This window comes from Nelusetta ayraudi, unplaced genomic scaffold, assembly GCF_046127955.1.
Source record: "Nelusetta ayraudi isolate G7.1 ecotype Tasmania unplaced genomic scaffold, CSIRO-AGI_Nayr_v1 ptg000071l, whole genome shotgun sequence".
NCBI classification, from domain to species: Eukaryota; Metazoa; Chordata; class Actinopteri; order Tetraodontiformes; family Monacanthidae; genus Nelusetta; species Nelusetta ayraudi.
The window spans coordinates 4,095,045-4,122,289 of NW_027466121.1; the positions used below are offsets into that span (position 1 = coordinate 4,095,045).

Here is a 27,245-nt window from a genome sequence, read left to right on the forward strand (position 1 = left end):
TATGTTTGAGAAGCTACATTGCCTTATCTCTTTCACAGCTTTACCTGATACATTTTCCATAGGAATCTGTGTAGCTGTTCTTTATACGTTGGACATGAATCTTATTTAGCATGCAAAGTAAGCCTTTTTTTAGGCTAATGAGTAAAATGATGAAGTCAAATGTTTTGCGGAGCACCTCTGTTTTTGCTCCAGTATCTCTGGTCTGGTTCAGTCTTGAGTCAGCCCAGGTACAAAATGAAAAGGCTAACCTATGCTTTGAGCAGAATGCCCATCTCACGTCCACGTTTTGTCTTGTCTTTCACTGGAAACCACGGCCACTTCGCAACCATCACAGTGGTTCCTGTGCACCCATCATAGTACTCTCTGAGTAACAAAGACTCATCAGCTTTGCGCAGTGGCAGTATCGTAGCCTATGAGGTTTATCCGAGGCGCGATTATTGCTAGTTGAAAACTTTACCCAATACCCCGCCATGACGACTTGAAAAATAGTCGGCTTTGGCAATTTTTGATGGTCTCCAAGGAGGCTCAATTATTTGTGTAAAAAGTAAAGCAAAATACTTTTGCTATTGGAAATTAGTTCTCTGTTTGAAGTGGACTATGTTTGAGAAGCTACATTGCCTTATCTCTTTCACAGCTTTACCTGATACATTTTCCATTGGAATCTGTGTAGCTATTCTTTACACGTTGGACATGAATCTTATTTAGCATGCAAAGTAAGCCTTTTTTTAGGCTAATGAGTAAAATGATGAAGTCAAATGTTTTGCGGAGCACCTCTGTTTTTGCTCAATATCTCTGGTCTGGTTCAGTCTTGAGTCAGCCCAGGTACAAAATGAAAAGGCTAACCTATGCTGTGAGCAGAATGCCCATCTCACGTCCACGTTTTGTCTTGTCTTTCTTTCTCTGGAAACCACGAGCACTTCGCAACCATCACAGTGGTTCCTGTGCACCCATCATAGTACTCTCTGAGTAACAAGGACTCATCAGCTTTGCGCAGTGGCAGTATCGTAGCCTATGAGGTTTATCCGAGGCGCGATTATTGCTAGTTGAAAACTTTACCCAATACCCCGCCATGACGACTTGAAAAATAGTCGGCTTTGGCAATTTTTGATGGTCTCCCAGGAGACTCAATTATTTGTGTAAAAAGTAACGCAAAATTCTTTTGCTGTGGGAGATTAGTTCTCTGTTTGAAGTGGACTATGTTTGAGAAGCTACATTGCCTTATCTCTTTCACAGCTTTACCTTACACATTTTCCATAGGAATCTGTGTAGCTGTTCTTTATACGTTGGACATGAATCTTATTTAGCATGCAAAGTAAGCCTTTTTTTAGGCTAATGAGTAAAATGATGAAGTCAAATGTTTTGCGGAGCACCTCTGTTTTTGCTCAATATCTCTGGTCTGGTTCAGTCTTGAGTCAGCCCAGGTACAAAATGAAAAGGCTAACCTATGCTGTGAGCAGAATGCCCATCTCACGTCCACGTTTTGTCTTGTCTTTCTTTCTCTGGAAACCACGAGCACTTCGCAACCATCACAGTGGTTCCTGTGCACCCATCATAGTACTCTCTGAGTAACAAGGACTCATCAGCTTTGCGCAGTGGCAGTATCGTAGCCTATGAGGTTTATCCGAGGCGCGATTATTGCTAGTTGAAAACTTTACCCAATACCCCGCCATGACGACTTGAAAAATAGTCGGCTTTGGCAATTTTTGATGGTCTCCCAGGAGACTCAATTATTTGTGTAAAAAGTAACGCAAAATTCTTTTGCTGTGGGAGATTAGTTCTCTGTTTGAAGTGGACTATGTTTGAGAAGCTACATTGCCTTATCTCTTTCACAGCTTTACCTGATACATTTTCCATAGGAATCTGTGTAGCTGTTCTTTATACGTTGGACATGAATCTTATTTAGCATGCAAAGTAAGCCTTTTTTTAGGCTAATGAGTAAAATGATGAAGTCAAATGTTTTGCGGAGCACCTCTGTTTTTGCTCCAGTATCTCTGGTCTGGTTCAGTCTTGAGTCAGCCCAGGTACAAAATGAAAAGGCTAACCTATGCTTTGAGCAGAATGCCCATCTCATGTCCACGTTTTGTCTTGTCTTTCACTGGAAACCACGGCCACTTCGCAACCATCACAGTGGTTCCTGTGCACCCATCATAGTACTCTCTGAGTAACAAAGACTCATCAGCTTTGCGCAGTGGCAGTATCGTAGCCTATGAGGTTTATCCGAGGCGCGATTATTGCTAGTTGAAAACTTTACCCAATACCCCGCCATGACGACTTGAAAAATAGTCGGCTTTGGCAATTTTTGATGGTCTCCAAGGAGGCTCAATTATTTGTGTAAAAAGTAAAGCAAAATACTTTTGCTATTGGAAATTAGTTCTCTGTTTGAAGTGGACTATGTTTGAGAAGCTACATTGCCTTATCTCTTTCACAGCTTTACCTGATACATTTTCCATTGGAATCTGTGTAGCTATTCTTTACACGTTGGACATGAATCTTATTTAGCATGCAAAGTAAGCCTTTTTTTAGGCTAATGAGTAAAATGATGAAGTCAAATGTTTTGCGGAGCACCTCTGTTTTTGCTCAATATCTCTGGTCTGGTTCAGTCTTGAGTCAGCCCAGGTACAAAATGAAAAGGCTAACCTATGCTGTGAGCAGAATGCCCATCTCACGTCCACGTTTTGTCTTGTCTTTCTTTCTCTGGAAACCACGAGCACTTCGCAACCATCACAGTGGTTCCTGTGCACCCATCATAGTACTCTCTGAGTAACAAGGACTCATCAGCTTTGCGCAGTGGCAGTATCGTAGCCTATGAGGTTTATCCGAGGCGCGATTATTGCTAGTTGAAAACTTTACCCAATACCCCGCCATGACGACTTGAAAAATAGTCGGCTTTGGCAATTTTTGATGGTCTCCCAGGAGACTCAATTATTTGTGTAAAAAGTAACGCAAAATTCTTTTGCTGTGGGAGATTAGTTCTCTGTTTGAAGTGGACTATGTTTGAGAAGCTACATTGCCTTATCTCTTTCACAGCTTTACCTTACACATTTTCCATAGGAATCTGTGTAGCTGTTCTTTATACGTTGGACATGAATCTTATTTAGCATGCAAAGTAAGCCTTTTTTTAGGCTAATGAGTAAAATGATGAAGTCAAATGTTTTGCGGAGCACCTCTGTTTTTGCTCAATATCTCTGGTCTGGTTCAGTCTTGAGTCAGCCCAGGTACAAAATGAAAAGGCTAACCTATGCTTTGAGCAGAATGCCCATCTCATGTCCACGTTTTGTCTTGTCTTTCACTGGAAACCACGGCCACTTCGCAACCATCACAGTGGTTCCTGTGCACCCATCATAGTACTCTCTGAGTAACAAAGACTCATCAGCTTTGCGCAGTGGCAGTATCGTAGCCTATGAGGTTTATCCGAGGCGCGATTATTGCTAGTTGAAAACTTTACCCAATACCCCGCCATGACGACTTGAAAAATAGTCGGCTTTGGCAATTTTTGATGGTCTCCAAGGAGGCTCAATTATTTGTGTAAAAAGTAAAGCAAAATACTTTTGCTATTGGAAATTAGTTCTCTGTTTGAAGTGGACTATGTTTGAGAAGCTACATTGCCTTATCTCTTTCACAGCTTTACCTGATACATTTTCCATTGGAATCTGTGTAGCTATTCTTTACACGTTGGACATGAATCTTATTTAGCATGCAAAGTAAGCCTTTTTTTAGGCTAATGAGTAAAATGATGAAGTCAAATGTTTTGCGGAGCACCTCTGTTTTTGCTCAATATCTCTGGTCTGGTTCAGTCTTGAGTCAGCCCAGGTACAAAATGAAAAGGCTAATCTATGCTGTGAGCAGAATGCCCATCTCACGTCCACGTTTTGTCTTGTCTTTCTCTGGAAACCACGAGCACTTCGCAACCATCACAGTGGTTCCTGTGCACCCATCATAGTACTCTCTGAGTAATAGGGACTCATCAGCTTTGCGCAGTGGCAGTATCGTAGCCTATGAGGTTTATCCGAGGCGCGATTATTGCTAGTTGAAAACTTTACCCAATACCCCGCCATGACGACTTGAAAAATAGTCGGCTTTGGCAATTTTTGATGGTCTCCGAGGAGGCTCAATTATTTGTGTAAAAAGTAACGCAAAATACTTTTGCTGTGGGAGATTAGTTCTCTGTTTGAAGTGGACTATGTTTGAGAAGCTACATTGCCTTATCTCTTTCACAGCTTTACCTGATACATTTTCCATTGGAATCTGTGTAGCTGTTCTTTATACGTTGGACATGAATCTTATTTAGCATGCAAAGTAAGCCTTTTTTATGCTAATGAGTAAAATGATGAAGTCAAATGTTTTGCGGAGCACCTCTGTTTTTGCTCCAGTATCTCTGGTCTGGTTCAGTCTTGAGTCAGCCCAGGTACAAAATGAAAAGGCTAACCTATGCTTTGAGCAGAATGCCCATCTCATGTCCACGTTTTGTCTTGTCTTTCACTGGAAACCACGGCCACTTCGCAACCATCACAGTGGTTCCTGTGCACCCATCATAGTACTCTCTGAGTAACAAAGACTCATCAGCTTTGCGCAGTGGCAGTATCGTAGCCTATGAGGTTTATCCGAGGCGCGATTATTGCTAGTTGAAAACTTTACCCAATACCCCGCCATGACGACTTGAAAAATAGTCGGCTTTGGCAATTTTTGATGGTCTCCAAGGAGGCTCAATTATTTGTGTAAAAAGTAAAGCAAAATACTTTTGCTATTGGAAATTAGTTCTCTGTTTGAAGTGGACTATGTTTGAGAAGCTACATTGCCTTATCTCTTTCACAGCTTTACCTGATACATTTTCCATTGGAATCTGTGTAGCTATTCTTTACACGTTGGACATGAATCTTATTTAGCATGCAAAGTAAGCCTTTTTTTAGGCTAATGAGTAAAATGATGAAGTCAAATGTTTTGCGGAGCACCTCTGTTTTTGCTCAATATCTCTGGTCTGGTTCAGTCTTGAGTCAGCCCAGGTACAAAATGAAAAGGCTAACCTATGCTGTGAGCAGAATGCCCATCTCACGTCCACGTTTTGTCTTGTCTTTCTTTCTCTGGAAACCACGAGCACTTCGCAACCATCACAGTGGTTCCTGTGCACCCATCATAGTACTCTCTGAGTAACAAGGACTCATCAGCTTTGCGCAGTGGCAGTATCGTAGCCTATGAGGTTTATCCGAGGCGCGATTATTGCTAGTTGAAAACTTTACCCAATACCCCGCCATGACGACTTGAAAAATAGTCGGCTTTGGCAATTTTTGATGGTCTCCCAGGAGACTCAATTATTTGTGTAAAAAGTAACGCAAAATTCTTTTGCTGTGGGAGATTAGTTCTCTGTTTGAAGTGGACTATGTTTGAGAAGCTACATTGCCTTATCTCTTTCACAGCTTTACCTTACACATTTTCCATAGGAATCTGTGTAGCTGTTCTTTATACGTTGGACATGAATCTTATTTAGCATGCAAAGTAAGCCTTTTTTTAGGCTAATGAGTAAAATGATGAAGTCAAATGTTTTGCGGAGCACCTCTGTTTTTGCTCAATATCTCTGGTCTGGTTCAGTCTTGAGTCAGCCCAGGTACAAAATGAAAAGGCTAACCTATGCTGTGAGCAGAATGCCCATCTCACGTCCACGTTTTGTCTTGTCTTTCTTTCTCTGGAAACCACGAGCACTTCGCAACCATCACAGTGGTTCCTGTGCACCCATCATAGTACTCTCTGAGTAACAAAGACTCATCAGCTTTGCGCAGTGGCAGTATCGTAGCCTATGAGGTTTATCCGAGGCGCGATTATTGCTAGTTGAAAACTTTACCCAATACCCCGCCATGACGACTTGAAAAATAGTCGGCTTTGGCAATTTTTGATGGTCTCCCAGGAGACTCAATTATTTGTGTAAAAAGTAACGCAAAATTCTTTTGCTGTGGGAGATTAGTTCTCTGTTTGAAGTGGACTATGTTTGAGAAGCTACATTGCCTTATCTCTTTCACAGCTTTACCTGATACATTTTCCATAGGAATCTGTGTAGCTGTTCTTTATACGTTGGACATGAATCTTATTTAGCATGCAAAGTAAGCCTTTTTTTAGGCTAATGAGTAAAATGATGAAGTCAAATGTTTTGCGGAGCACCTCTGTTTTTGCTCCAGTATCTCTGGTCTGGTTCAGTCTTGAGTCAGCCCAGGTACAAAATGAAAAGGCTAACCTATGCTTTGAGCAGAATGCCCATCTCATGTCCACGTTTTGACTTGTCTTTCACTGGAAACCACGGCCACTTCGCAACCATCACAGTGGTTCCTGTGCACCCATCATAGTACTCTCTGAGTAACAAAGACTCATCAGCTTTGCGCAGTGGCAGTATCGTAGCCTATGAGGTTTATCCGAGGCGCGATTATTGCTAGTTGAAAACTTTACCCAATACCCCGCCATGACGACTTGAAAAATAGTCGGCTTTGGCAATTTTTGATGGTCTCCAAGGAGGCTCAATTATTTGTGTAAAAAGTAAAGCAAAATACTTTTGCTATTGGAAATTAGTTCTCTGTTTGAAGTGGACTATGTTTGAGAAGCTACATTGCCTTATCTCTTTCACAGCTTTACCTGATACATTTTCCATTGGAATCTGTGTAGCTATTCTTTACACGTTGGACATGAATCTTATTTAGCATGCAAAGTAAGCCTTTTTTTAGGCTAATGAGTAAAATGATGAAGTCAAATGTTTTGCGGAGCACCTCTGTTTTTGCTCAATATCTCTGGTCTGGTTCAGTCTTGAGTCAGCCCAGGTACAAAATGAAAAGGCTAACCTATGCTGTGAGCAGAATGCCCATCTCACGTCCACGTTTTGTCTTGTCTTTCTTTCTCTGGAAACCACGAGCACTTCGCAACCATCACAGTGGTTCCTGTGCACCCATCATAGTACTCTCTGAGTAACAAGGACTCATCAGCTTTGCGCAGTGGCAGTATCGTAGCCTATGAGGTTTATCCGAGGCGCGATTATTGCTAGTTGAAAACTTTACCCAATACCCCGCCATGACGACTTGAAAAATAGTCGGCTTTGGCAATTTTTGATGGTCTCCAAGGAGGCTCAATTATTTGTGTAAAAAGTAACACAAAATACTTTTGCTATTGGAAATTAGTTCTCTGTTTGAAGTGGACTATGTTTGAGAAGCTACATTGCCTTATCTCTTTCACAGCTTTACCTGATACATTTTCCATTGGAATCTGTGTAGCTGTTCTTTATACGTTGGACATGAATCTTATTTAGCATGCAAAGTAAGCCTTTTTTATGCTAATGAGTAAAATGATGAAGTCAGATGTTTTGCGGAGCACCTCTGTTTTTGCTCCAGTATCTCTGGTCTGGTTCAGTCTTGAGTCAGCCCAGGTACAAAATGAAAAGGCTAACCTATGCTTTGAGCAGAATGCCCATCTCATGTCCACGTTTTGTCTTGTCTTTCACTGGAAACCACGGCCACTTCGCAACCATCACAGTGGTTCCTGTGCACCCATCATAGTACTCTCTGAGTAACAAAGACTCATCAGCTTTGCGCAGTGGCAGTATCGTAGCCTATGAGGTTTATCCGAGGCGCGATTATTGCTAGTTGAAAACTTTACCCAATACCCCGCCATGACGACTTGAAAAATAGTCGGCTTTGGCAGTTTTTGATGGTCTCCAAGGAGTCTCTGTTATTTGTTTAAGGAAGATGTTGAATATTTTCCATGTTAGAATGTGGTTTGTTGTTTGAAGAGGGCTACTTATTTTTTTGTGGTGTCTATGGAGGCTCAAGTATTTTCCCAAAGGACGTTTATTTTTATGGAAGGTTAGATTATGTTATTTTTGCCAGAAGTCAGCTTTCGATCTTTATAGAGACGGTTCACCCAAATTACATCATCTTATTTCTGATACAATATTCATTTTCATGTCCTGTTTAAGTTAAATGAGTACCTTAGTTTAATGCATTGGAAATCAATCAGTTTATACACAACAAATACGCCTTGTTTTGGCTAGCAAGCGAAAAGATGATGGTTCAGCTCTCTCTTTGCTCAAGTATCCCTCGCAAGTGTCTCTTATTCAATCTTGAATCTGCCCATGTTTTGAAAAAAAAAATAAAAAAAAATCAATCAACAGGCTACCCTATACTCACTGTGACGATTAATTTCCATAGCTTGGTCAAGCAATTTAAGAATCATGTTTGTGATATTGATGAAAATGACTGTACAAATTATTTAAAGATGAAAAAATGAAAACAAAGATTTAAAAAATTAGCTGCTGGTGCTGGATGTTGGATCTAAGTTTCAAGGTTTCCTAGTTTCAAGATGAAGGGGTACATCACACACGCGGCCATCAGATATGAATAGTGTTAAAGTGAGAAGGCAGCGAATTGTGTCATCACACTCATCAACTCTTAAAAAGGTTTTGGAACTCAGACGCTACCTGTTGTACCGTGGCTGCATTTTCTTTCTTTTATGCCTGTGTCTCTGGCTACCTCCACTCTTTTTCTGCCCTTCTGACTCCCCTCGTTTTCTCACCCCTCGTTCTCTCCATCTCTGACACTCCATGTTTATTCTCCACACCATGAGTCAGCCTAACCCCTGTCTTAAGCCCCTGTGTTTCTGCGTTCTCATCCGTAATGCTCCCCTGTGTGCTCTCTTTTTCATCAATTTCCCTTTTAAATCTGTCTCGCCTTTCTACGTTCCTGCTCCCCCCTACCCGAACCCCCCCACCCCCGCCACCACCTCTCTGTGTCCTCACTGCTGTTGCTTCCGCCGCCGCCTCCTCTTCTTCCTTGTCGTCATCCTCCTCAATTCTGCACCATAAAGTAGATGGCTGGATGATTCATCTCTGTCTGCGCTCCCGGACTATTGTGATCCTTATTTTACTGCCCGCTTTAAACGGGCCCCTCCTCTTCCTCCTCAAACGTCTGTCCGTCCTCTGTAGCTATTGACACTTATCAAGCAGAGCGTCTGCTGTTAATACAGATAACAGCCTGCACTTGAAACAATGGTCGAGCCTTCATCTGCTCAGTTTAATATTCTAGTGCAGACATTTTCTGTGAGGTTTAAATACTGTCAGGGTTTTACAGTGCTTATTGATTTGATGTTGGACAGGTGTTTGTGCAGACATTAAACCCTTGAGCGCTGGTTTGATTTTGAATGCCTCTTCTCGATGAATGGGTCTATGTACAGTCCGGCCTTCCCACTGTGCACATGATTTCTCTTTGCGAGACAAGCCGGTCCATGTTGTAATTGCGTGCTGTAGTACAGTTTACAGTCACATCTCATGAGCGACTGTCTCCAAGACTGGTTAAGGCATCGTGGGACTCAAGAAGCCATTGAAAGACTTGATGAGTGAGTCAGCGGACTTTTATCTTTTCCCCCATGTTGCTGCGTGGTTCAGGATCCACTTGAGCTCCACTCTATCCTTCCGCGTAAGATCATACTTGACATTTAAGCAGTCACACCTTGCCTTGTTAAGGTTTGGCTGTCAGTGTGAAGGAAATGTGTGCTGAAATTCTTTGCACAATCAGCTAATAGTTGTAGTGTTGTTTTTTTTTTTTTAAAGTTTAGCATGTACCCCAGTTTCTTTGCAGCCTTATTAGTAACCAGATTGTTTTTCCATTTAGGATAATTTATAATAGGTAAAAAAAAGAATCACAGAAACAAGGGCACGAGACTAGAGTTCTTCCGTAATTCACCTGCACAATCTGTTTTTATCTTATTATGTCTCTGTTGTTTCGCTTTTATTGAGCAAATGAAATAAATCAAGATCAAATAAATGAAGCAAATAAAGTTTTGCCCCAATTTTCAGTACTTTTTCAGACTGTGTTCGTTGCCGTGCCTTTAATGCAAAAAACATGTTAAATAGCTGAAAAAGTTAGTCTCTGTATTTACTTACTGTATTTACTCTAGTTTTCATTTTCCCACACAAACCTCCGAACCACATCATTTGACTACCTATATAGTCAACCCCCTCTGTATTGGCATCAACAGTTAGTCGGCCTGAGAGACAAATTTAAAGTCATGAGCTGGTTACTTTAACTCTACTTGAAAATACCTTTAAGATTATGGAGATTTACGTTTAAAATCAAAAAAAAAAGAAAAAGAAAATGCTGTATCTATCATGAGGTTATTGGCATCAGCACTGTGTACATTCGCAGTGCTGATAAGAGCCCCAAATGTTTTTCAAAGTGAAAAGACTGACCTAAAGTTAATTAAAAGTTGTAAAGTAAGAGATGGAGCACAGTGAGCCAGCGATTATTGCAGAACAAGCCCTGTCCGGGTAATTAAAGACCCTCACACTGAAATGTGCACAAGTCTGCCAAACACACCAATGCACAGACACCTGTACCATAATGGAAAGTGTTTGAGGGATAAGCTGGCACCATTTCTTCCATAGATCAGCTCTGTGTAAATAAGAAACTGTCAAGTTGTCTGACAGTTTTCAAAAGAAAATGGGGGCTTGTTTGCATAGACAACATTTTTCCCTATTGGTTCTCCTTCATCTTAGATCTCTGAAAGATGTGCGGCACGGCGGACTGTGGATGTTTTAGAAATTTGAATTGTCTGGGTTGTAGCTTTCCATGAAATCTATTCAGTAAAAATAGATGGGATCTTGTTGTGAATGCAGGGGAAATACTGTGTTTTGGCTGGAGTGGTGGATTTATTGTAAACCAAGCTTGAACTAACCTTAAAAGTTGGAGGTGGAAGTCAGTCTTTACCCTTAACCCCTTACAAATAGGTTAAGAGGCTAAGATTAAGAGTTGCAACATTCTCGTTGAGTAATTCTGCAGGCTGCTAAGTGTAACTGGCTATTTCAAATGACTATTTGTTGTGGTATATGATTGTGGTCCTTACTTATTTTCAATTGGTTTTGCCATAGATTTCTTTAAAAAAAAAAAAGACTTAAATACAGAGCACATCATGGTGGCTATTCCTTCTGCTCATTTTACACAATCGCTTCCCGGTCAGACGCTAGCCGATAGCTCGGGGAAAATTCAAACTGGATGCCTCACAACCACGTTTTGCATTGAAGTCATTATGCATCTTTGATCCCTGCTGCTGTCTGGATGGTAATTAGTGTATCACAGCATAGCGCTGCTTCTCTGTGCAACTTTGATTCGCTGATGTTTTTCATCACTGAAACATCACAGAGGCTGGCTGGAAAAAACAAAAAAGACACACACAAAAAAAACAAACAGGAAAACACAACATTCAGCTGAGTTCAAATGTGTACTCACAATGCGGACGAGAAAATGTATTCAGCACCTGCGCCCACTTCAAAGGGCAAAATCGAAACGCGTTAGCTGCTTTTATGCCACAACCGTTTAAATTAGAATAACTTGCGATGGGTTTTTTTTAGGTGTTAAGTCGTTTTCGAGTCTTGGAAGTGAAATATTGTGAATTTTGAAAAGCTCAACCTTTGTAACCATCTGTAAATTGCTAATTATTTGTTGCATTTCTGCAAACCAAAGGCCATCTTCTGATGCTTTGACTTACTCTCATAACACGTATTCATTGTTTTTCTGTTTTTCAAGCTCCACCTGCATGATGTCTGCAATCTGTCCAGGATTACAGACATTATGCATGAAAATTTGCTTGTCGGGTTGAGTTTCCATCAAGCTAGTAACTATAAATAACCATTCAAGAGGGGGAAAAAATGTCTTTCAGAGATCAGCTCCATTTTATATGGACTCCTGTTGAGAAAAACAGTATGGTGGCAATTGTACAGGTTCTGTGCTTCTGATTCATGCATCCGAGTTGTTAACACAGAGAGAGGTCTTATTATTTCATATTTCAGTCTTGAATCACCCCTTCATATCCAGATCAGGAAGAAGTGTTTCAAATTGCAGAGAATGTTTTCCCTTGTCCCTTTTTTCTTAACTTTCCAGTCCCTCCAGTCAGGTTATCACATTGTTTAGATTTGCCAGCTTCATCTCCCATATATTTGTTGCCCATACTGAGGTGCACAAGTGCACAGCAAGTGCCCTGAATGAGGATGACATAATTTGATTGTGTGACTCTTGTTGACCCGGTGGATGGTATTCTTTCGTCTAAATGAGTCATTTGGTGGGGGCTGTGACTACCATTTGTATAACAGATGATCATCTGAGGGAACTTTATCTTTATCATCCTAATCTGTTGTGTAAGCATTCCAGTATTTTACTCCTAAAAAAATAGTTTTTCTGAGTGCATTAGCTCATTTTCTGACTCTTTAAAAGGGCAGGGCAATCTTCAAAGGGATTTATTGCCCCTTATACATGAGACACTCAATATATGTGATTTTACTCTGACGACAGTGCTGAGATACAAACAGAACTGAAAAGAAAGAAAGACGTGAGAATTAATGATGGCGTGACTCTAGTATAATTGCAATGTATGTATTAGTCCAGTCATCTATCAAATAACAATCTAAATCAATGCTGTTATTATTGTTATTATTAGGAAAGCTGCTGCCATGCGACCCTTTGGTAAACAACATAGATTGCTCGTTGGTTCGCTGTAATGCAGGTTTCCCTTCAGATTATAATTTCATTTCATCGAAACATTTGAGAAGAAATAGATTACAGATTAAAGGTCTTTTTGAGGGACACCCGCCTCAACCCAATCTACCTAACAATTTTTAATCCATACAGATTAACCCTGCGAAACACCTCAGCATAATTGCTCGTGTTTTGTGTAATTTCCATCGGAGACACGGCAGACATTTTATCAACATATTGTATGATGTGTTACATATTTTCATTGTGTGAAAACATAATGAAGGCAGGAAATAGCGGTTTTAAACTCTATGTACTATGGTACGATGTACCTTATTGCATTGTAAAAATGCCAAAAGATTATTATAAAGATCATTTTGTTATAATATGTCCAAATATGGGCAGCTCGCAACAATATTGTGTCTTATTAGTGTGTTTTTTTCCGTTTGTGTTTAAGAAATTCCTGGGTATTGGAAAGTATTCCTATTTAACAGTTCCTTTCCATAAGAATAGTCTGCAACATGTTAACTGTATTTGCAGTCCATGGAATTACACCGACACTTCCATAATTGCACAACACGCACAGTCACATGTGACTATAATTATTTTATGATCTAGTCCTTTGATTTATTTCTGTCCCTATCTGACCTCATGCGCTCCTTGAATATTCAGAGTCCTCCGGGCTTTGTGGCGCTCGGCTGAATTGTGCGCAAGACACACTCACACACACACACACGCACACACACAGACCTCCGTGACTGTGTCCTACAGGACGAGGTATCATAGCCCGTTATTTCTCCTCAGATAACTGTCTCACCTTCCTCCTGCGGTTCTCTCTTTCACTCATTTCCTCCATCTTTCTCTCTGTGCACTCGCCCCTATGGAGGATCTGAAAATAGCAACCAAGGGAAAAAGTGGGTCAGCTGCCGCGCGCGCGTGTGCGTGTATTAGGGGTGTCTGCGTGCGTGTGCGAGTGTGTGCTCACTAACTGCCAAACTACTGTATCTGAAGCTTTGCAGCTTTTTCTGTGAGCTGTTGTGTAAGGCATTCCAGCTAACAGTTGATTGTGTTTACAAAAGCCTTGTATGGCATCAAACACAAAGCAATGCAGCATAAACAGCCCCCAAAAAAACTACTCACACGGTCTACATATACCCACTATGAAAAATAAGCTTTTTAAAACATGTAAATATTATATGGTAATTTTTTATTTATGTATTTATTCAAACAAATAGTAGGCAAACTAATCAGGGAAGATCCCAGATATTGGAGAACTTCCTCTTCCGGGTCTCCTACTGAGGTAAAAAGATACTCAGGTCAGGTTATTAATGTGTTGAATCCTTTTTTTTTTTTAATTGACACTATTGTTCCCAGCTAATCGAAAAGCTGTGATGGATCTTATAGTAGTGGGATGGTAATGTCATTTGAAATATTCATCAGCAAGACAATGTGACAAATGAACTGCAGCATGTCATAAAATGTATAAACTAACATTCGTACAAAAATATTACAGATGTTATAAGACACATACGCTTCTTAATACTGAAATATTCACACCTTTGTGCATGGAGAAACTGACGATAACAAATCACAAGGCACTTTGTTAGACACTGTTTTTGATGGATACTCAGTTAAGTTTGTTTTCTCAAAAAATGTCTTTTGAGAAAACACTTTATGTATGAAATAGTTAATAATATAATTTACTATACTAATATTTATATATTTTGCATAGATTCTTAGGTCTGACTTTGTTTCTTCAGACTAAACACTTAAGCCATTGCGATGAAAGAGGTTTTACCTCGAGGGAACTTTTTGAAGTTTTGGGATTTTTGCACCCCAGTGTTCACAGATGAATAAACTCCATACACTATGCTACACTACACTAAACACACTATGGCCTTATTTTTGTCGGAATTGTTTTCCCTTGAAGGAACTTAATTATTGAATTCTCCTTAAAAATCAAGTTGTTTTTTGTTTTTTTTTGTTTTTTTTAATCCAACCCCTTGGTGCAAAAACATTTAGAGGCAAGAAAAGAGGGAAAACAGCGGAGATTGAGAGTAAAAGAAAGACAGTGGGACGGCAAACTAATAGAGATGCAAAGTGGGGTGCCGAGCAGCAGTGGCCTCAGTTGGCGAGATCCCCACTGAGATAACACTCTCCCTAAAGGGAACATGCCCTTAGAACAAAATGTGTTCTCAAAGAAAACCTCAAAGAAAAGACTGCCGGCAATCCTTCAGGTTGTATATATGTTAATTGGATTATTCTATCACATGGTTGAAGGACATATTAGATTCTTAATGATTGACCCCAAAGAATGTGGCTTTCATCTGTGATGGAATCAGTAGAAAAAAAAGAAAACGTTTGTCGAAAGACACTGCAGTGTTTTTTTTTTTTTTTTTTCGAGGCCAGCTGTGCGCAGGGAACAAAGTGGAGTTAAGACCCTGAAGTTTTCCTGTTTTGGGAAAGCATCAGAAGACCATTTTTTGGTTGGCAGAACACGTAATGTGACTAGCAAATCACAAATTGGAAAAAAAAAAGAAAAAAGAAAGAGAATCGCATGAATGCTGGTCTGTTTGGCTTGAAGGTTTTCTTTACCATGGACAAACCCTTAGGTTTGTGCAAACATGGCTCATGTGGCCTCAATTATCCGTGATCTGTTTACATGTTAAACTGATAGAGTGACAGAGGCTCCCATCTGAAGTGGAGCAATGGTCGGGGACATTGAGTTATCTCCTGCGGGATGAAGAGCCGGAGTGTGTGGGAGGTTGAGAAGTGTTATGTGTGGGCTCTCCTCTCCTCTGTGTTGTATAGGGGATTTCTAGTTGAATTCCATCATTTGAGTGCCTCAGCATATGACGACGACAACTTGGTCAAGGTATACAAAAGACCGTGGGGCATATGGGGCCATCATCAGCATCCACAAATGCCACTCTAGTTGTTATTAACCTCACCTGAAGACGAATAGAAGACAATGTCAGATAGATAAACTATATATTGTTGCCATGGGCTTCTCAAATACCCCTTCAAAAATCAAATATTTTTAAGTAGATCTGTAACAAAAATGAAACAGTCACCATATTTTAATTCCATCTCATGGTCCCATACTGGAAGGGTCAACCAACAACCTACTTCTAAATCTGACTTGTGTGAGGCTTCTAAATTAGGTTGTTGTCCAGATGAAGTGAGCAACCTCATCTTTGTCGCTGCTCCAGGGTTTATTACTGGTGGTGCACTCAAGCAGCAGTACACTGCAGTAAAAATAATGAACGGTTTTAGGAGAGGGCTGTGCTTTTATACTCGTGCAAAAGCTACAGTACAGATTTAGACTAAATTCACCTGGCAACAGTGCAAGTACATATGGAGAAGTAAGAAATCATGGTATAAGTTAGAAAAACAGAAATTCCAGATCAATTGGTCCTTTTTAACTGAGGCTACAAACACAGTTTAAACCTTCATTTGGTGACACTCCCACTCATGACCTTTTTTAAACACGCTGTATCATGATGTCAGAAGCTGTAAACTGTTAACGAGGCTATTCCAAATACTTTCCAATACCCATCACGCGTCACAACAAGACGGCTCTCTTCGTGGCGAAGGCTGTGTCCGAGATCACGCTGGATGAAAGGCATTCTACATTCTCAGCAGGTCACCATTTAATCTTAGTGCTGACTTCAAGAGACATGCCACCACTCGCATTCAGATCCACAGACGAAGTGGTCAAAGAATCAGTATGTAGCAGTACTGACTGGAGGTTGCATAAGACATATGGCAGTAAATATTAATGGCTCTGTTTTCTGCAATTTTCTCTTAGGATTCAAGTGTCCTGTCTGCTCCAAGTCTGTGGCATCCAATGAAATGGAAGTTCACTTCATCATGTGTCTAAGCAAGCCTCGTCTGTCCTATAACGGTAAGAGGTTTCCCGCTATATTTACCTTTCTGTTTCGCGACTGCATGTCTAGCACTTGGGACTAATCCCATTTCTCATTTTTCCCTCTTTCCCTTCCTCACATATTGGCACTGAGCCACATGAGGCAGTGGTTGAAATCTGCCTACACATGATGGGACACTCCTTTAAAGGATGTTTGTTTTTTCGGTTCCCCTTCAGCAGACACACTCTATTTTTTTTTACTGCAGATTCAGCTGACTGTCCTTAGCGTATGTATGCAATATGTGTGGGTTATCAGCATCTATTCGTCATATGCCTTTGTATGGGATTCTAAAACACAAAGCAATTGTAAATCAAAAACGTACAAATCAACAACCGTTACCTACATGGCCACCAATTAGTGCGATAAGCAATTTTTTACGCATGAGTTTTGTGGGGAGACAAGGGTTGTACTTCACTGGGATGACATTAAACTGACACCAGAATGGTTGGCATATTTAAAAAAAAATTGTCATCCGCAGCGATTTGGAAGCCATTCAGGTAAAGAATAAATAATTTTAAGAGAGCGCCTGCAAAATCTTAATTTGAGAGACTTTTTAGGCCTCACACTCCGACCAATCCCTTTTGTCTCGCCAAGAGCTGAGGCTCGCTCCACCTGTACGTACATACATCTATACACAAAGCGTCAGGGAAGGACTACATGAGAGGGATAAGGGGTAAAATGGGATTTAAAGTGGAATTCAAGCTCTGTGTGGTATCACTGAATAATAAACCATATTTTCAGGATTATGTTCTTGCTCCGTATTTACTTGCCCATCCCACTGTTGTGTCGAGTCTCGTGGCTTATAAATATTGACAGAAAGGTGGAAGTGTTTACAGACTGACACGTGTTGTTGAGCTGGTCTATTGAAAACACGATAAATATGAATGAGGGGAAACGAGGATGATCAGTTTGGGAAAAAAATAGCAGGAAAAAATACTGAATGACTTTGCGGAACCTGACAAATCAAGTCCTGCACTTTTTAATCTGCCAGCTGTTGTTGTTACATGTTCCCATCTGAGCCCTTTATGTTAGATTTGTGACAAGTAAATAACTTATACTCACAAAAAAAAACCCTGTCACACTGCTGCAAAGTGAAACTTTAGAGCTATTACGTATCCCGGAGAATCATCCAACCCATATCCGAGGAAAAATAATTATTAATTCCTTTATGTCTCTTGTTGGTGTTTGCACAAAGTGCAGGAACTAAATGCAAATTGTTTTCTGGGTGTTGTAATGCTAATAACCTTGACAGTCGGTGCTCAGCGTGCTCTTCCCATGTGTCCACGTGATGCACAGCAGTGTAACAGTGCAGGACTGTGGGAGCTGGGCATGTCAGCCGCTTTCATTTTGCTTTATTGATCGTCTGTTTCCAATGGCTCTGCACTGGCCTGTGAGCTCATCCCTCACTGTCTCTACGTGCTGCCCTACACCCTGTTATTCAGCCGCCAGTCGACAGATTCGATTTCATGACCGCTAATCGATTACTACTGTATTACTCCTAAGTGTGTTGGAGGTTTTGAAGAACAATACTCGAGCAAACTTTCGGACCATTTGTCCCTGAGGTCAGCCAATAAGTGGCGATAAGTCAAAATGAGTATCAGAGAGATTTCCGTCTTGACGTCTGCCCGTGTTCAGTTAAATGTCAAAAGGCACATATAGCAGTTTATCAAAAGACTGTGCTGTGTGTTGTGTGGACTGATACTCATGTATTGATAGCTAGGACACAAGACCTGTCCCTTTTAGGGTCGATTCTCATAATGAAGTATTGATACTCTGGCTCCAGCGGGATGAGAGCAGGAAAGAAAGGCAACGAGTCATGTGAGGAGCATTTCCACCTAAAAAAAAACAACACGTATGCAATATATCTCGGTAAATCATTCATTTAAAATGTGTGTCTGAACATGTGTTATATATTTAAGAAATGTCACATATTCATCATCATATCATATTATGAACCTGCAAGCTTTGTAAAAATCTTACCTTTGAATTCATACACTATTAAACACTATGACACACACCTTTGGGGTTTGACAGACCATTTGGAGATTTTTGCTATATATAATGATAATGCTCTAATCTGGAAATTCTAGGAGAATCCCTTATTACTATTAGAATATTTTCACTTGACACCCTCTTTAGGCTTTAACCTACTGCTAAGGCAGACAAAATCGAAATTATGCACAGTTTGAGTGAAAGAGAAGTGCGACGTGATCTTTAAACAGTGTCAGTCATTTCACCTCATTTCAAAATGCAACTCAGACTCAGAACAGTTGGAAGAAATGTATTTTCATCAATCTTCTATAAACTGTGCCATATCTTGCTGTTTTGTAGACATGAAAGCATCTGCCCAGGAAAGACCTACGTATGAGCTACGTATCAAATTAACTCATAACAGTTGCTGGGCAACATTCAGTGTACAGCAGGGGTCTTTTTGGAATAATCATCTAAGTTTCCCCAAGACTCTTTGCGTTGGGGGGGAGCTCCATATGCAGCAATTGTCAACATGAAATGTGGGAATTGCTGGCTCTATTCTCTGACCTCTCTCTGATCATTATGAGCTGCATCGCTTTGAACAGTTACAAAAGCCATAACAATTTACACTACAAGAGTACGTATAACAGGTAAGCAAGGAGATAAGGGTTTAAAATGTTGCCATTGAAGGCAAACCTTGTACAATTCGGTATTATTTAAATAAAATGGTACGATGGCTTTGCAGGAGAGAATGCACCAATAAGCAGGAAGAGCTGAAACCAATCTAACATTAAGCAGCCAGCAGTCAAAAATGAGTTAAAGAGACAAAATTGAGGGTATAAAAAGACATCTTAAGTTACTCAGGTCTGATCTGTGTGATATAATAAAACCAAAAAGCCAAGGTCAAAGAGGAGCTGCTTGGATGGGTCTCCCTCATCAATCTCTCAAGCGTCGCTATTGGACAGACTTAGCTGCATGCCATTTGACTCCTTGTCAGCACGAAATGAGCTTATCATTCGCCACCTGCCTCAGATATGATCAACAAGGCAAAAAAGGGAACAGAGGCAGAAAATTGCTAAGGTGCAATTTGCATCTTTATTACCCAAAGGAATGTTTGAAATAACTGTAAGTCTCGAGTGAGAGTGAAATTTGATTAAAGTCCAAACCTCACAAGCCCCCGTCCTTTTCTTGCCTAGGCTGTCACATTGGAGGTTTGTGTTACCTATCCAGAGTGGCATCTTATGCTGCTACGCCGAACCACCTCTTTGGCACATTTTCTGGTTCCAGAATCACAACAACTGTCGTTGAAGGGGTCAGAAGTCAAAATGATGGACATAATTGTATAGATATATAGATCTATACACAATGGGACCAAGACAAATAAAAGACCATGAAAACAACATTCATACCAGCAGCGATGCAAATTTAAATGTTATGTGAATGGCTTCTCGAAGAAAAAATTTAAATAATCAGTAAATAAATGTGTGTGTGTGTGTGAGAGAGAGAGAGAGAGAGAGAGAGAGAGAGAGAGTGAGAAAGAGAGCGAGAGAGAGAGAGTGCATGCAGGTAAATTGACCATTGCTGTTATTCCTTTCATAAGGTTCAAGTTTACCCAGCACATTCAGTTTATAAGCCACGTATTTGTGTCAATTGAAACGGGCATGGACTGATTTACATTAAGTCACGTCAGTTACAACTACCTTGATTCGTTTGAATGTCTGTGATAATGAGCTCACAACCGACCGATAAGCTGGGAACTAGAACAGATTAAAGCAGTGAGCGCGACTAAGGCCACCTAATGGGGTTAAAAAGTAGAGCAACAACATGTACCTAGTATGACCCTAGAAAACTCACTTCATACGAACTCCCAGAGATTAAATATTAGAATAAAAACAGACTGGTTACCCGGATAAAGGGAGCAGATCAGGTTTGAAAGAAACCATACAGCCAGAACACAGAGATGGCTGCTTGAACATTATCTGTATATATGAACAGGACACGACTATAAATATCCCATTTATATACTGTATTGGCCTAATGGTTAAACAAGCCTTCATAGATTCCTCTGGCCACAAGCTTGTAAACATGTCTAAACTGTAAATGGCTTAAACTTTATGTTTGGGACCAACTCCTAAACCCTGATGGCTTTAAGGCCACCAGGCCTCTGGCTTCATCCCATATTATATTGTATTCATTTTTTAAGTGAGTGGCACTATTAGCTCAATATTTAGAACAGAGAATATACATTGTCCACTGCAAAGCGTAAAGAAAATTATCAAACGATACCTTGCTGAAAACAGATGTTGCTGTTCGATTTAGAAGCAAACTTTACTCATTTTTTTTCTGTTTTGTTCTTATTTTCCATTAATATACAAAGTCTTGGTCTTGTTTTGGTCTGGAAAGGCAAATGTCTGGGTCTTGTTTGGTGCGGTCTTGACTACAACCCTGTGGGGAAGAGCGATTGTGTTAAGGTTGATGTTTTTTTTTTTTACCTTGATTTGTATCTGATTTCACCGGCGATCACATAGATGTGTTTCTTTTCTACATGGTTGTCACGTTCAAAGCGGGGGTATGATTATGCCCCTGGTCATTAAGATAGGGCTCTGGTCTTCTTTGTTGTTTCGTTAGCATTCCCAAGATAGCCACTGAGTAACTAGAATTGCCGAGAAGGACTTTGCCTGAGTGGCCCCAGGGGGACAGTAAACATATTCTATTCTAAGTTGCTAACTTGCTCACGTCATTTTATAATAATAACTGTCCCTTGGTGTTCACCTTTTGCACTCTCTTTGTGAACGGACATCTCTTTGAAAAGAATAAACGTGTAAAGAGCAACAAGAGTCTGTAATAGCGTTGCAGACATGCCGTCTACCTTCCACTCCACCATTCATTCCCTCCGGCAGTCTGCTCTTTTAATTACGGGCCGGAGACACATGACTGACAGGGGCCACGTCTGCTCGTCGCCCCCGGCAACTCGCCGACTGTCAGTTTAGTGCGTGACGATGCACATCTGACGGGCGACTGGCACAGATGTGCGTCCCTGTCCGCATGCGCGGCGGCTGCCGAGAAAGGCGATGTACAGGCGCGCGCGTGACCAAGCGAAACGTTCGCCGGAGGTCGGAAAGGAGCGGATACGAGAAGCCGCGTCATGGCACCACAGTCACAGTGGAGCGGACCCTCGAGGCAATAAAGGAATAATGGTGGTTTGGGGCCTGAGGGTGAAGTGAGACCGCAAGGTGAACAGAGATTGAGTGACAGAGACGGGGAGTGGAGTGAAACTGTCTTAAGGAAGATGGGATCGGGAGTGACGGAGCACCCTGATGGCTGATAACGGTCCAGAGGAGAGAGGGGTAAAGGCAGAGAGACACCCATAATGCCTCTCTTTTTTCTGCTGTCTGCTTCAGCCCTGTGTGTCCTGTCGCTCTTTATTCCCGGCGTATTACTCTCCCTGCTTCTCCCCCCCGTCCCTCTCGTCTTTGCCAGTCCGCCTGTCTGTCCCGCCTGTCTCTGTTCCGGCTGTGTAATCTCTCTGTAATTTCTCCGTCTTTTGTCGCCGCCTCACGCTCTTCCTGTTTGCTCTCTTGGGTTTTTTCGGGGACCCACAAAATAAGGCAGGCCGAGCAAGCAACAACAGCAGGCAGCTTATCTCATTTCCCAGCATGCTCAGTGCTTTATTGTCAATCACCTGAGCCCGCTCGGTGGTACATCAGCACATCTCTGAGGCAAGGTCGTTACACGTGCGGCATAGCGTGCCCACTTTCTTTACAATGGAGATGCAAAACACAATACGAATCTTGAAGTACTTCACTAACTCAGGGCAACTCGAAATTATGATGTTTTTATTCTCACGCATAACTTTAACCCTACACCACCCTTCACTCTGGTATGAAAACAGCTGTGCAGGTCTTCTTCCTCAATTCACATTTTTTGTCTTTTTTGTTTGCATGGTTGTTTGATGATTTAAATGCAACTGCCATTGGACGCACGTAAAAAGCCTACAGTCCTGAAGCAACCCGCATGTGCAAAAGACTAGACTAGACTTGATTAAGATGGATATACAAAACAGTTCCTGAAGCCTAATTCCAGTCCATGTCTAATTTTCTTTTGAGTGTTTGCTCACAATCACTATTAAAAGTGACCTTTATCTGATCTTTGCATTTGCACCTTTTTACGTGGTTACTTGATGGTTATCAATAAAAAACAGGAAGTAAGACAGATCCAAACAATGTATGTAGACAATATTTTGCTTTTTGCTATTTTTAGCATCATGGGTCATGGATCTATTGATTAGCATGTGTCACCATTTACAGTGTCAGGTAATAAATAATCTGTCTGCTTAGACCAGATGCACCGGCAGATATTTCATTTTTTTTTTAAAGGCTTTATTAAAGCTTCTAGATACATTACATTTTAAGTCTAATGTTGCAAAGAGTTAAGTTGACACCAACTATGGTCTGTGTTTCGTTTTAATGGCCTCTGTGTTTCATCAATCAATGTGCTCTTTCATCATGGTTCCAGTTGCACTGTCAGTTTCAGTTGACGTTCAGAGGGAGCACAGTGAGTCCACATGAGTCAACCGACAAATCTTTTCCATACCTTTTTTGATATTTCAATGTCTCTCTCTAAATTTAGCCCATTGCTCAGAGCAGGAGGGAGTTGGGGGGCACTTGGAAGTCAGGAGGAGTTTTTGGAGACAGAGAAAGCAAGAAGAGAGTATTTTTCAAGAGGGAAGAGTGCAGGGAGACCTTGAAGGCACAAGGTAACCACCGGACATCAAGGAAAGACAAGAAAGAGGGAATTTGTGATCAAGTGAAGCAATGGCTGTCTTCCACGTCATAAATGATGGTAGGGTGTTGGTTGCCAAATGGCTTTTAGCTATGCCAGTAAACAGGGAAGGCAGTTGAAAGTCAAAATTGAAATGACAGTGCAAGAGGAAGTGGATAGGCTTAGAGACGTATAAATGCGGTATCATATGCAACTCAGCCAGTGTCTGAACATGCTCATTGTATTTCTGTTTACCCTGACACATTATGGTATAACTGTAGAGTGGCCACCAAACGTGGATGGCACAAGAAGACCAGAAACCAGAACCTGAAACCAAGTGTTTTTACAGAAGCCTGTGAACAGAGGGAAAAATTGTGTTTTCTTGTTAAATGCTTGTTCAGATTTTTAAATCTGTATTATTACTTTGAGCAAAATACATATCTTCAATTCAACAGTGAATAATGCCAAACGATGATCATTCATTTTCTACAAAAAAAACCCTCAAAGGTCCTCTGATAGATGTGCTATGTACTCGGTGGCCTCAGTGCTGCATTTTTTTTCCTCATTAATATTGTAGTGCTGAACAACAATTTAACCTTAAGTCAACCATTTAGTATAGCGCAGTGTCTTGTACAACAGTGACCTAATTTACCTCTGGGAGAAGGAAACTGGGGTAAGAGCTCACTAATGCACTTTAAGGATGATATAAAAACTTTTTATAAAGCTACAAAGAAAATCTTATTATCAGCTCTTGAGTTCACCAGGAGCCAGCGAGGTTCGTCTGAACAGTGGTGATATGCTCATACCCGATCCATCCCAAAGACGGCCGGCTGCATTCGATGCAGAATTTATGCTGGGTCAGGATTATGATGAATTTGGTTTCTAACTTTATTCAAGTGACATTATCCCTGAAACTATTCACAGGTTTAAAAAAAATAAATAAATAAATAACAATATTGGATGAACAAGCATCTCCAGTTGACTATCGAGGGGGGGTGGGTGGGGGGATGGTCAAGTGTTGCAAGCTGTGTCAAAGACGGGATGAATGGCATCTTTTAAAGGACAGAGCAGACTTTCTTCAAGATGATTAATCTCTGAGCGTCTCCCGGCTGGATTTATATGTATATTTATATGTACGATATTTAAAGAAGAGGGGGACGGAGAACAGCCCTGTTTTTTATCGGGCCCTCTATGCAGATTCCTGCGATTTAATCCCGAGCAATCTGTCAAAGAGAAGCCGGGCAATTTCATGGGGACGGAGGGATGTGCTACAGTGAACAATAGAGTTAAGGAGAGAGGTCAGTGGCAGAGACTGAGATAGAGAGAGGGAGCAAAGCATCGTGGAGGAGAGGGAGGTTCTGGGAGTTTGCTGAAGAAAAACGCTGATTTGCGGTCAGAGCGTATGTTTTCCATCTGTCAAGGTTGCTCTCTTGTAGCTATCTATCTATCTATCTATCTATCTATCTATCTATCTATTTACCTGGTGGAATACTTTAAGTTTAGAACTATTTAGTTGCCACAATTCATCTCAAGCATCTTACATCTGATGTTGTTATTGAAGTTTAACTTTATTTGGGGTGGACAAAATATTTCGTGGTGTCTCGGTGATGGCGATTAAGAAAGCTCTCTTCTATTTTAAGTTTAACTACCGGTACATAGCATTTAATTACACTATGTGAACTTCATTGGCCAAGTAATTCCTGAGGGAATAGTCTTTTACCATTGCATTTATATTTAATTTTTTAGAAAATTGTTTATTTATTTGTTTTTTTTTTTATTTTTTTTATTTTACAATACATTTTATGTATACATAATATATTTCTGCTGTGAGTGCTTTTATTTGTGCTTTTGTGTGGGAAATACATTTAAACAGTCAACTTTTATTTATTCAGCACTAAATCAGAACAAAAGGCGTCTCGAAGCACTTTGCGCAAACAAACCAACAGAACCTACTAAAGACAGTCACATTATCTTTGAGTGGATAAATAGAAGTTGAGATAATGGGCGTATAGCTCCAGACAAACAGCCAAAGGACAATAACACAGATTACATCTAGTCAGTTTAGTTCCAAATCAATGAAAGGCAAAACAAGGGTTGTGGGGGGATAATTGGTGACAAGCCGAGACCAGCTTGGCTCTTAATTGACTCGGTGTTGATTAGAAGTTGGATTTCTGCTTTTAATTTAGCAGCCAGCAATTCTTCAAAAGGGGAGCAACAGCCAAGCTGCGTGGTCTCATTGACAGAAGTGGAACAAAACGTGTTCAAACAAAATGTTGTTCTAGAAATATGATTTCAGTTCATACTCTCTGGCCTTGGCAGAGTTTATTGCAGCTCAGCGGCCTAGTCGTACAGTGTCGCAGGTTCAATCCCCGGCCAGGTCATACCAAAGACTGTAAAGAGTGCTTGGCTCTCAGTATTTAGGGTTGGACTTGAGGGGTCAGATTACCCAATGATTCCCCAGGGCGGCGCTGCTGCTGTTCACTGCTCCCTCAGGGGATGAGTCAAATCCGAAATGAGACAAATTCCTTTGGGATGTGACCATCCGTGGGGCTTTGACTTTAACGTTATGTATTTTTTTTTCTTTTTCTTTTTCGGGGGATGATGGAGTCTCTCCCAGCCGGCTTGGGGGAAGGGCAGTGTTACACCCTGGACAAGTGCCAGTTCCGTACCCATCATACACACGTTCACATTGACAGACACGTTTCGTAGCTGCCTAATGTGCATGAATCCAAGCATAGACGGGGAGAACCTGGACACTCTGCACCGGGCCAGAATCAAACTCACAACCGTGCTGTGTGCGGGCAGTGCTAAACGCTCCGATTCACATCAACAAATGGTGAAAGGGAAAAAGAAGAGACTGCAATAACGTCTTGACTTAGAGACAACGCCGATTGATGATTCGTTACGTTCATGTTACAAATATAACATCAGCTTGTTCAATTAAAATCCATTGACTTTATGGTCTTGACTGTAAAGAACTACATACTCACTGTCTAGGGTGCCCAGTCACAATGATAAAAAAAACAAAACATGACTAGCAAGACTAGAAGACTTAATAGGTGAAAAGATTTAAAGATTGCAATTTGTATTGCAACACCCAGCATGTTTTTTTTTTTTTTTTTTTTTTTTTTTTTAACATGGTGAAATATCATGGTAATATTGTATTATGGGGTGTCACATAGTGGAACAGGGACTGGTCAGATATTTTAGATGTATTGTATAGGTATGTATATATATCATTATACATTGTATATATATTCGTCTCCAACTCCATTACAACTAAAGGGGAACTAAGATTGGTCAAACCTACGAGTGGCATTGTAGAACCAGTGATATTGAAGGTAATAAAAACTGTGAAAACTTTGCTACCTTAAACTGGCCTTGTCCTCTTTGGTACTGGTTTTTCGTTTGTTTGTTCAAAGGGCGGCTTTTAAGATGTGAGCAGATTTCTATTACATTTTTTGGAGGGCGTTGGGGTGAGTGCTCAAGGAACAATGCTGCTACTGGCGGTGCCACAAGTCCTGCGCTCGGCTGTGCCTGGACTACGTCAACATTTCAAGATTTATAAAGTCAACTGTTGGCTTATTTCACCGGGTTGAAAAGTCTGCTTGTGATCGACCGTTTTAGCCTTTGTGCGAATTCATGCCGATCACTGCAAGCGCTGCACGCACACACAGTGTTTGCACTGGCGGCACCAGCCGAAATGCGCCACTCTGGCCTGTGTGCTGCACCAGCCTGCTCTCCCAACTGCTGCCTGCTGTGTTTGATATGCTGCTGGAGTCTGAAATTATTGGCGTCTGTGGCGCATACTAATACATGTTCTGCTTTGTGTGTGTGTGTGTGTGTGTGTGTGTGTGTGCGTGCGCGCCTGTTTGTGTGCCTGCACTTTAGATGATGTGTTGGCGAGGGATGCCGGGGAGTGTGTGATCTGTCTAGAGGAACTGCAGCAAGGGGACACCATAGCCAGACTGCCGTGCCTCTGCATCTACCACAAAAGGTGACACTCACACACACACACACACACACACACACACAGAGCGATCTGAATCACAGCCCGTTATGTAATTTTCCACTCTTTCTAATCAAAGCCACTTACTGA

At 41.0% G+C, this 27,245-nt stretch overlaps 1 protein-coding gene and 13 non-coding genes across 14 annotated transcripts in view; all 14 read left to right on the plus strand.

Annotated features, from left to right (window-relative positions):
- znrf1 (zinc and ring finger 1) overlaps positions 1-27,245 on the plus strand; it is a 51,343-nt gene that overhangs the window by 20,660 nt on the left and 3,438 nt on the right. Inside the window, exons 2-3 of the mRNA XM_076042807.1 lie at positions 16,297-16,392; positions 27,038-27,143. Coding sequence (XP_075898922.1) covers positions 16,297-16,392; positions 27,038-27,143 — 202 coding nt within the window. The remainder of the gene's footprint in view (positions 1-16,296; positions 16,393-27,037; positions 27,144-27,245) is intronic.
- Positions 384-524, plus strand: LOC142899376 (U4 spliceosomal RNA). The gene has a single exon (XR_012928738.1). It is a non-coding gene; the product is annotated as a U4 spliceosomal RNA (small nuclear RNA).
- Positions 983-1,123, plus strand: LOC142899400 (U4 spliceosomal RNA). Its single transcript, XR_012928761.1, has one exon. It is a non-coding gene; the product is annotated as a U4 spliceosomal RNA (small nuclear RNA).
- LOC142899402 (U4 spliceosomal RNA) lies at positions 1,582-1,722 on the plus strand. Its single transcript, XR_012928763.1, has one exon. It is a non-coding gene; the product is annotated as a U4 spliceosomal RNA (small nuclear RNA).
- Positions 2,178-2,318, plus strand: LOC142899378 (U4 spliceosomal RNA). The gene has a single exon (XR_012928740.1). It is a non-coding gene; the product is annotated as a U4 spliceosomal RNA (small nuclear RNA).
- LOC142899366 (U4 spliceosomal RNA) lies at positions 2,777-2,917 on the plus strand. The gene has a single exon (XR_012928729.1). It is a non-coding gene; the product is annotated as a U4 spliceosomal RNA (small nuclear RNA).
- Positions 3,372-3,512, plus strand: LOC142899379 (U4 spliceosomal RNA). Its single transcript, XR_012928741.1, has one exon. It is a non-coding gene; the product is annotated as a U4 spliceosomal RNA (small nuclear RNA).
- Positions 3,967-4,107, plus strand: LOC142899384 (U4 spliceosomal RNA). Its single transcript, XR_012928746.1, has one exon. It is a non-coding gene; the product is annotated as a U4 spliceosomal RNA (small nuclear RNA).
- Positions 4,562-4,702, plus strand: LOC142899380 (U4 spliceosomal RNA). Its single transcript, XR_012928742.1, has one exon. It is a non-coding gene; the product is annotated as a U4 spliceosomal RNA (small nuclear RNA).
- On the plus strand, positions 5,161-5,301 carry LOC142899367 (U4 spliceosomal RNA). Its single transcript, XR_012928730.1, has one exon. It is a non-coding gene; the product is annotated as a U4 spliceosomal RNA (small nuclear RNA).
- On the plus strand, positions 5,760-5,900 carry LOC142899368 (U4 spliceosomal RNA). The gene has a single exon (XR_012928731.1). It is a non-coding gene; the product is annotated as a U4 spliceosomal RNA (small nuclear RNA).
- Positions 6,356-6,496, plus strand: LOC142899381 (U4 spliceosomal RNA). The gene has a single exon (XR_012928743.1). It is a non-coding gene; the product is annotated as a U4 spliceosomal RNA (small nuclear RNA).
- On the plus strand, positions 6,955-7,095 carry LOC142899382 (U4 spliceosomal RNA). The gene has a single exon (XR_012928744.1). It is a non-coding gene; the product is annotated as a U4 spliceosomal RNA (small nuclear RNA).
- On the plus strand, positions 7,550-7,690 carry LOC142899391 (U4 spliceosomal RNA). The gene has a single exon (XR_012928752.1). It is a non-coding gene; the product is annotated as a U4 spliceosomal RNA (small nuclear RNA).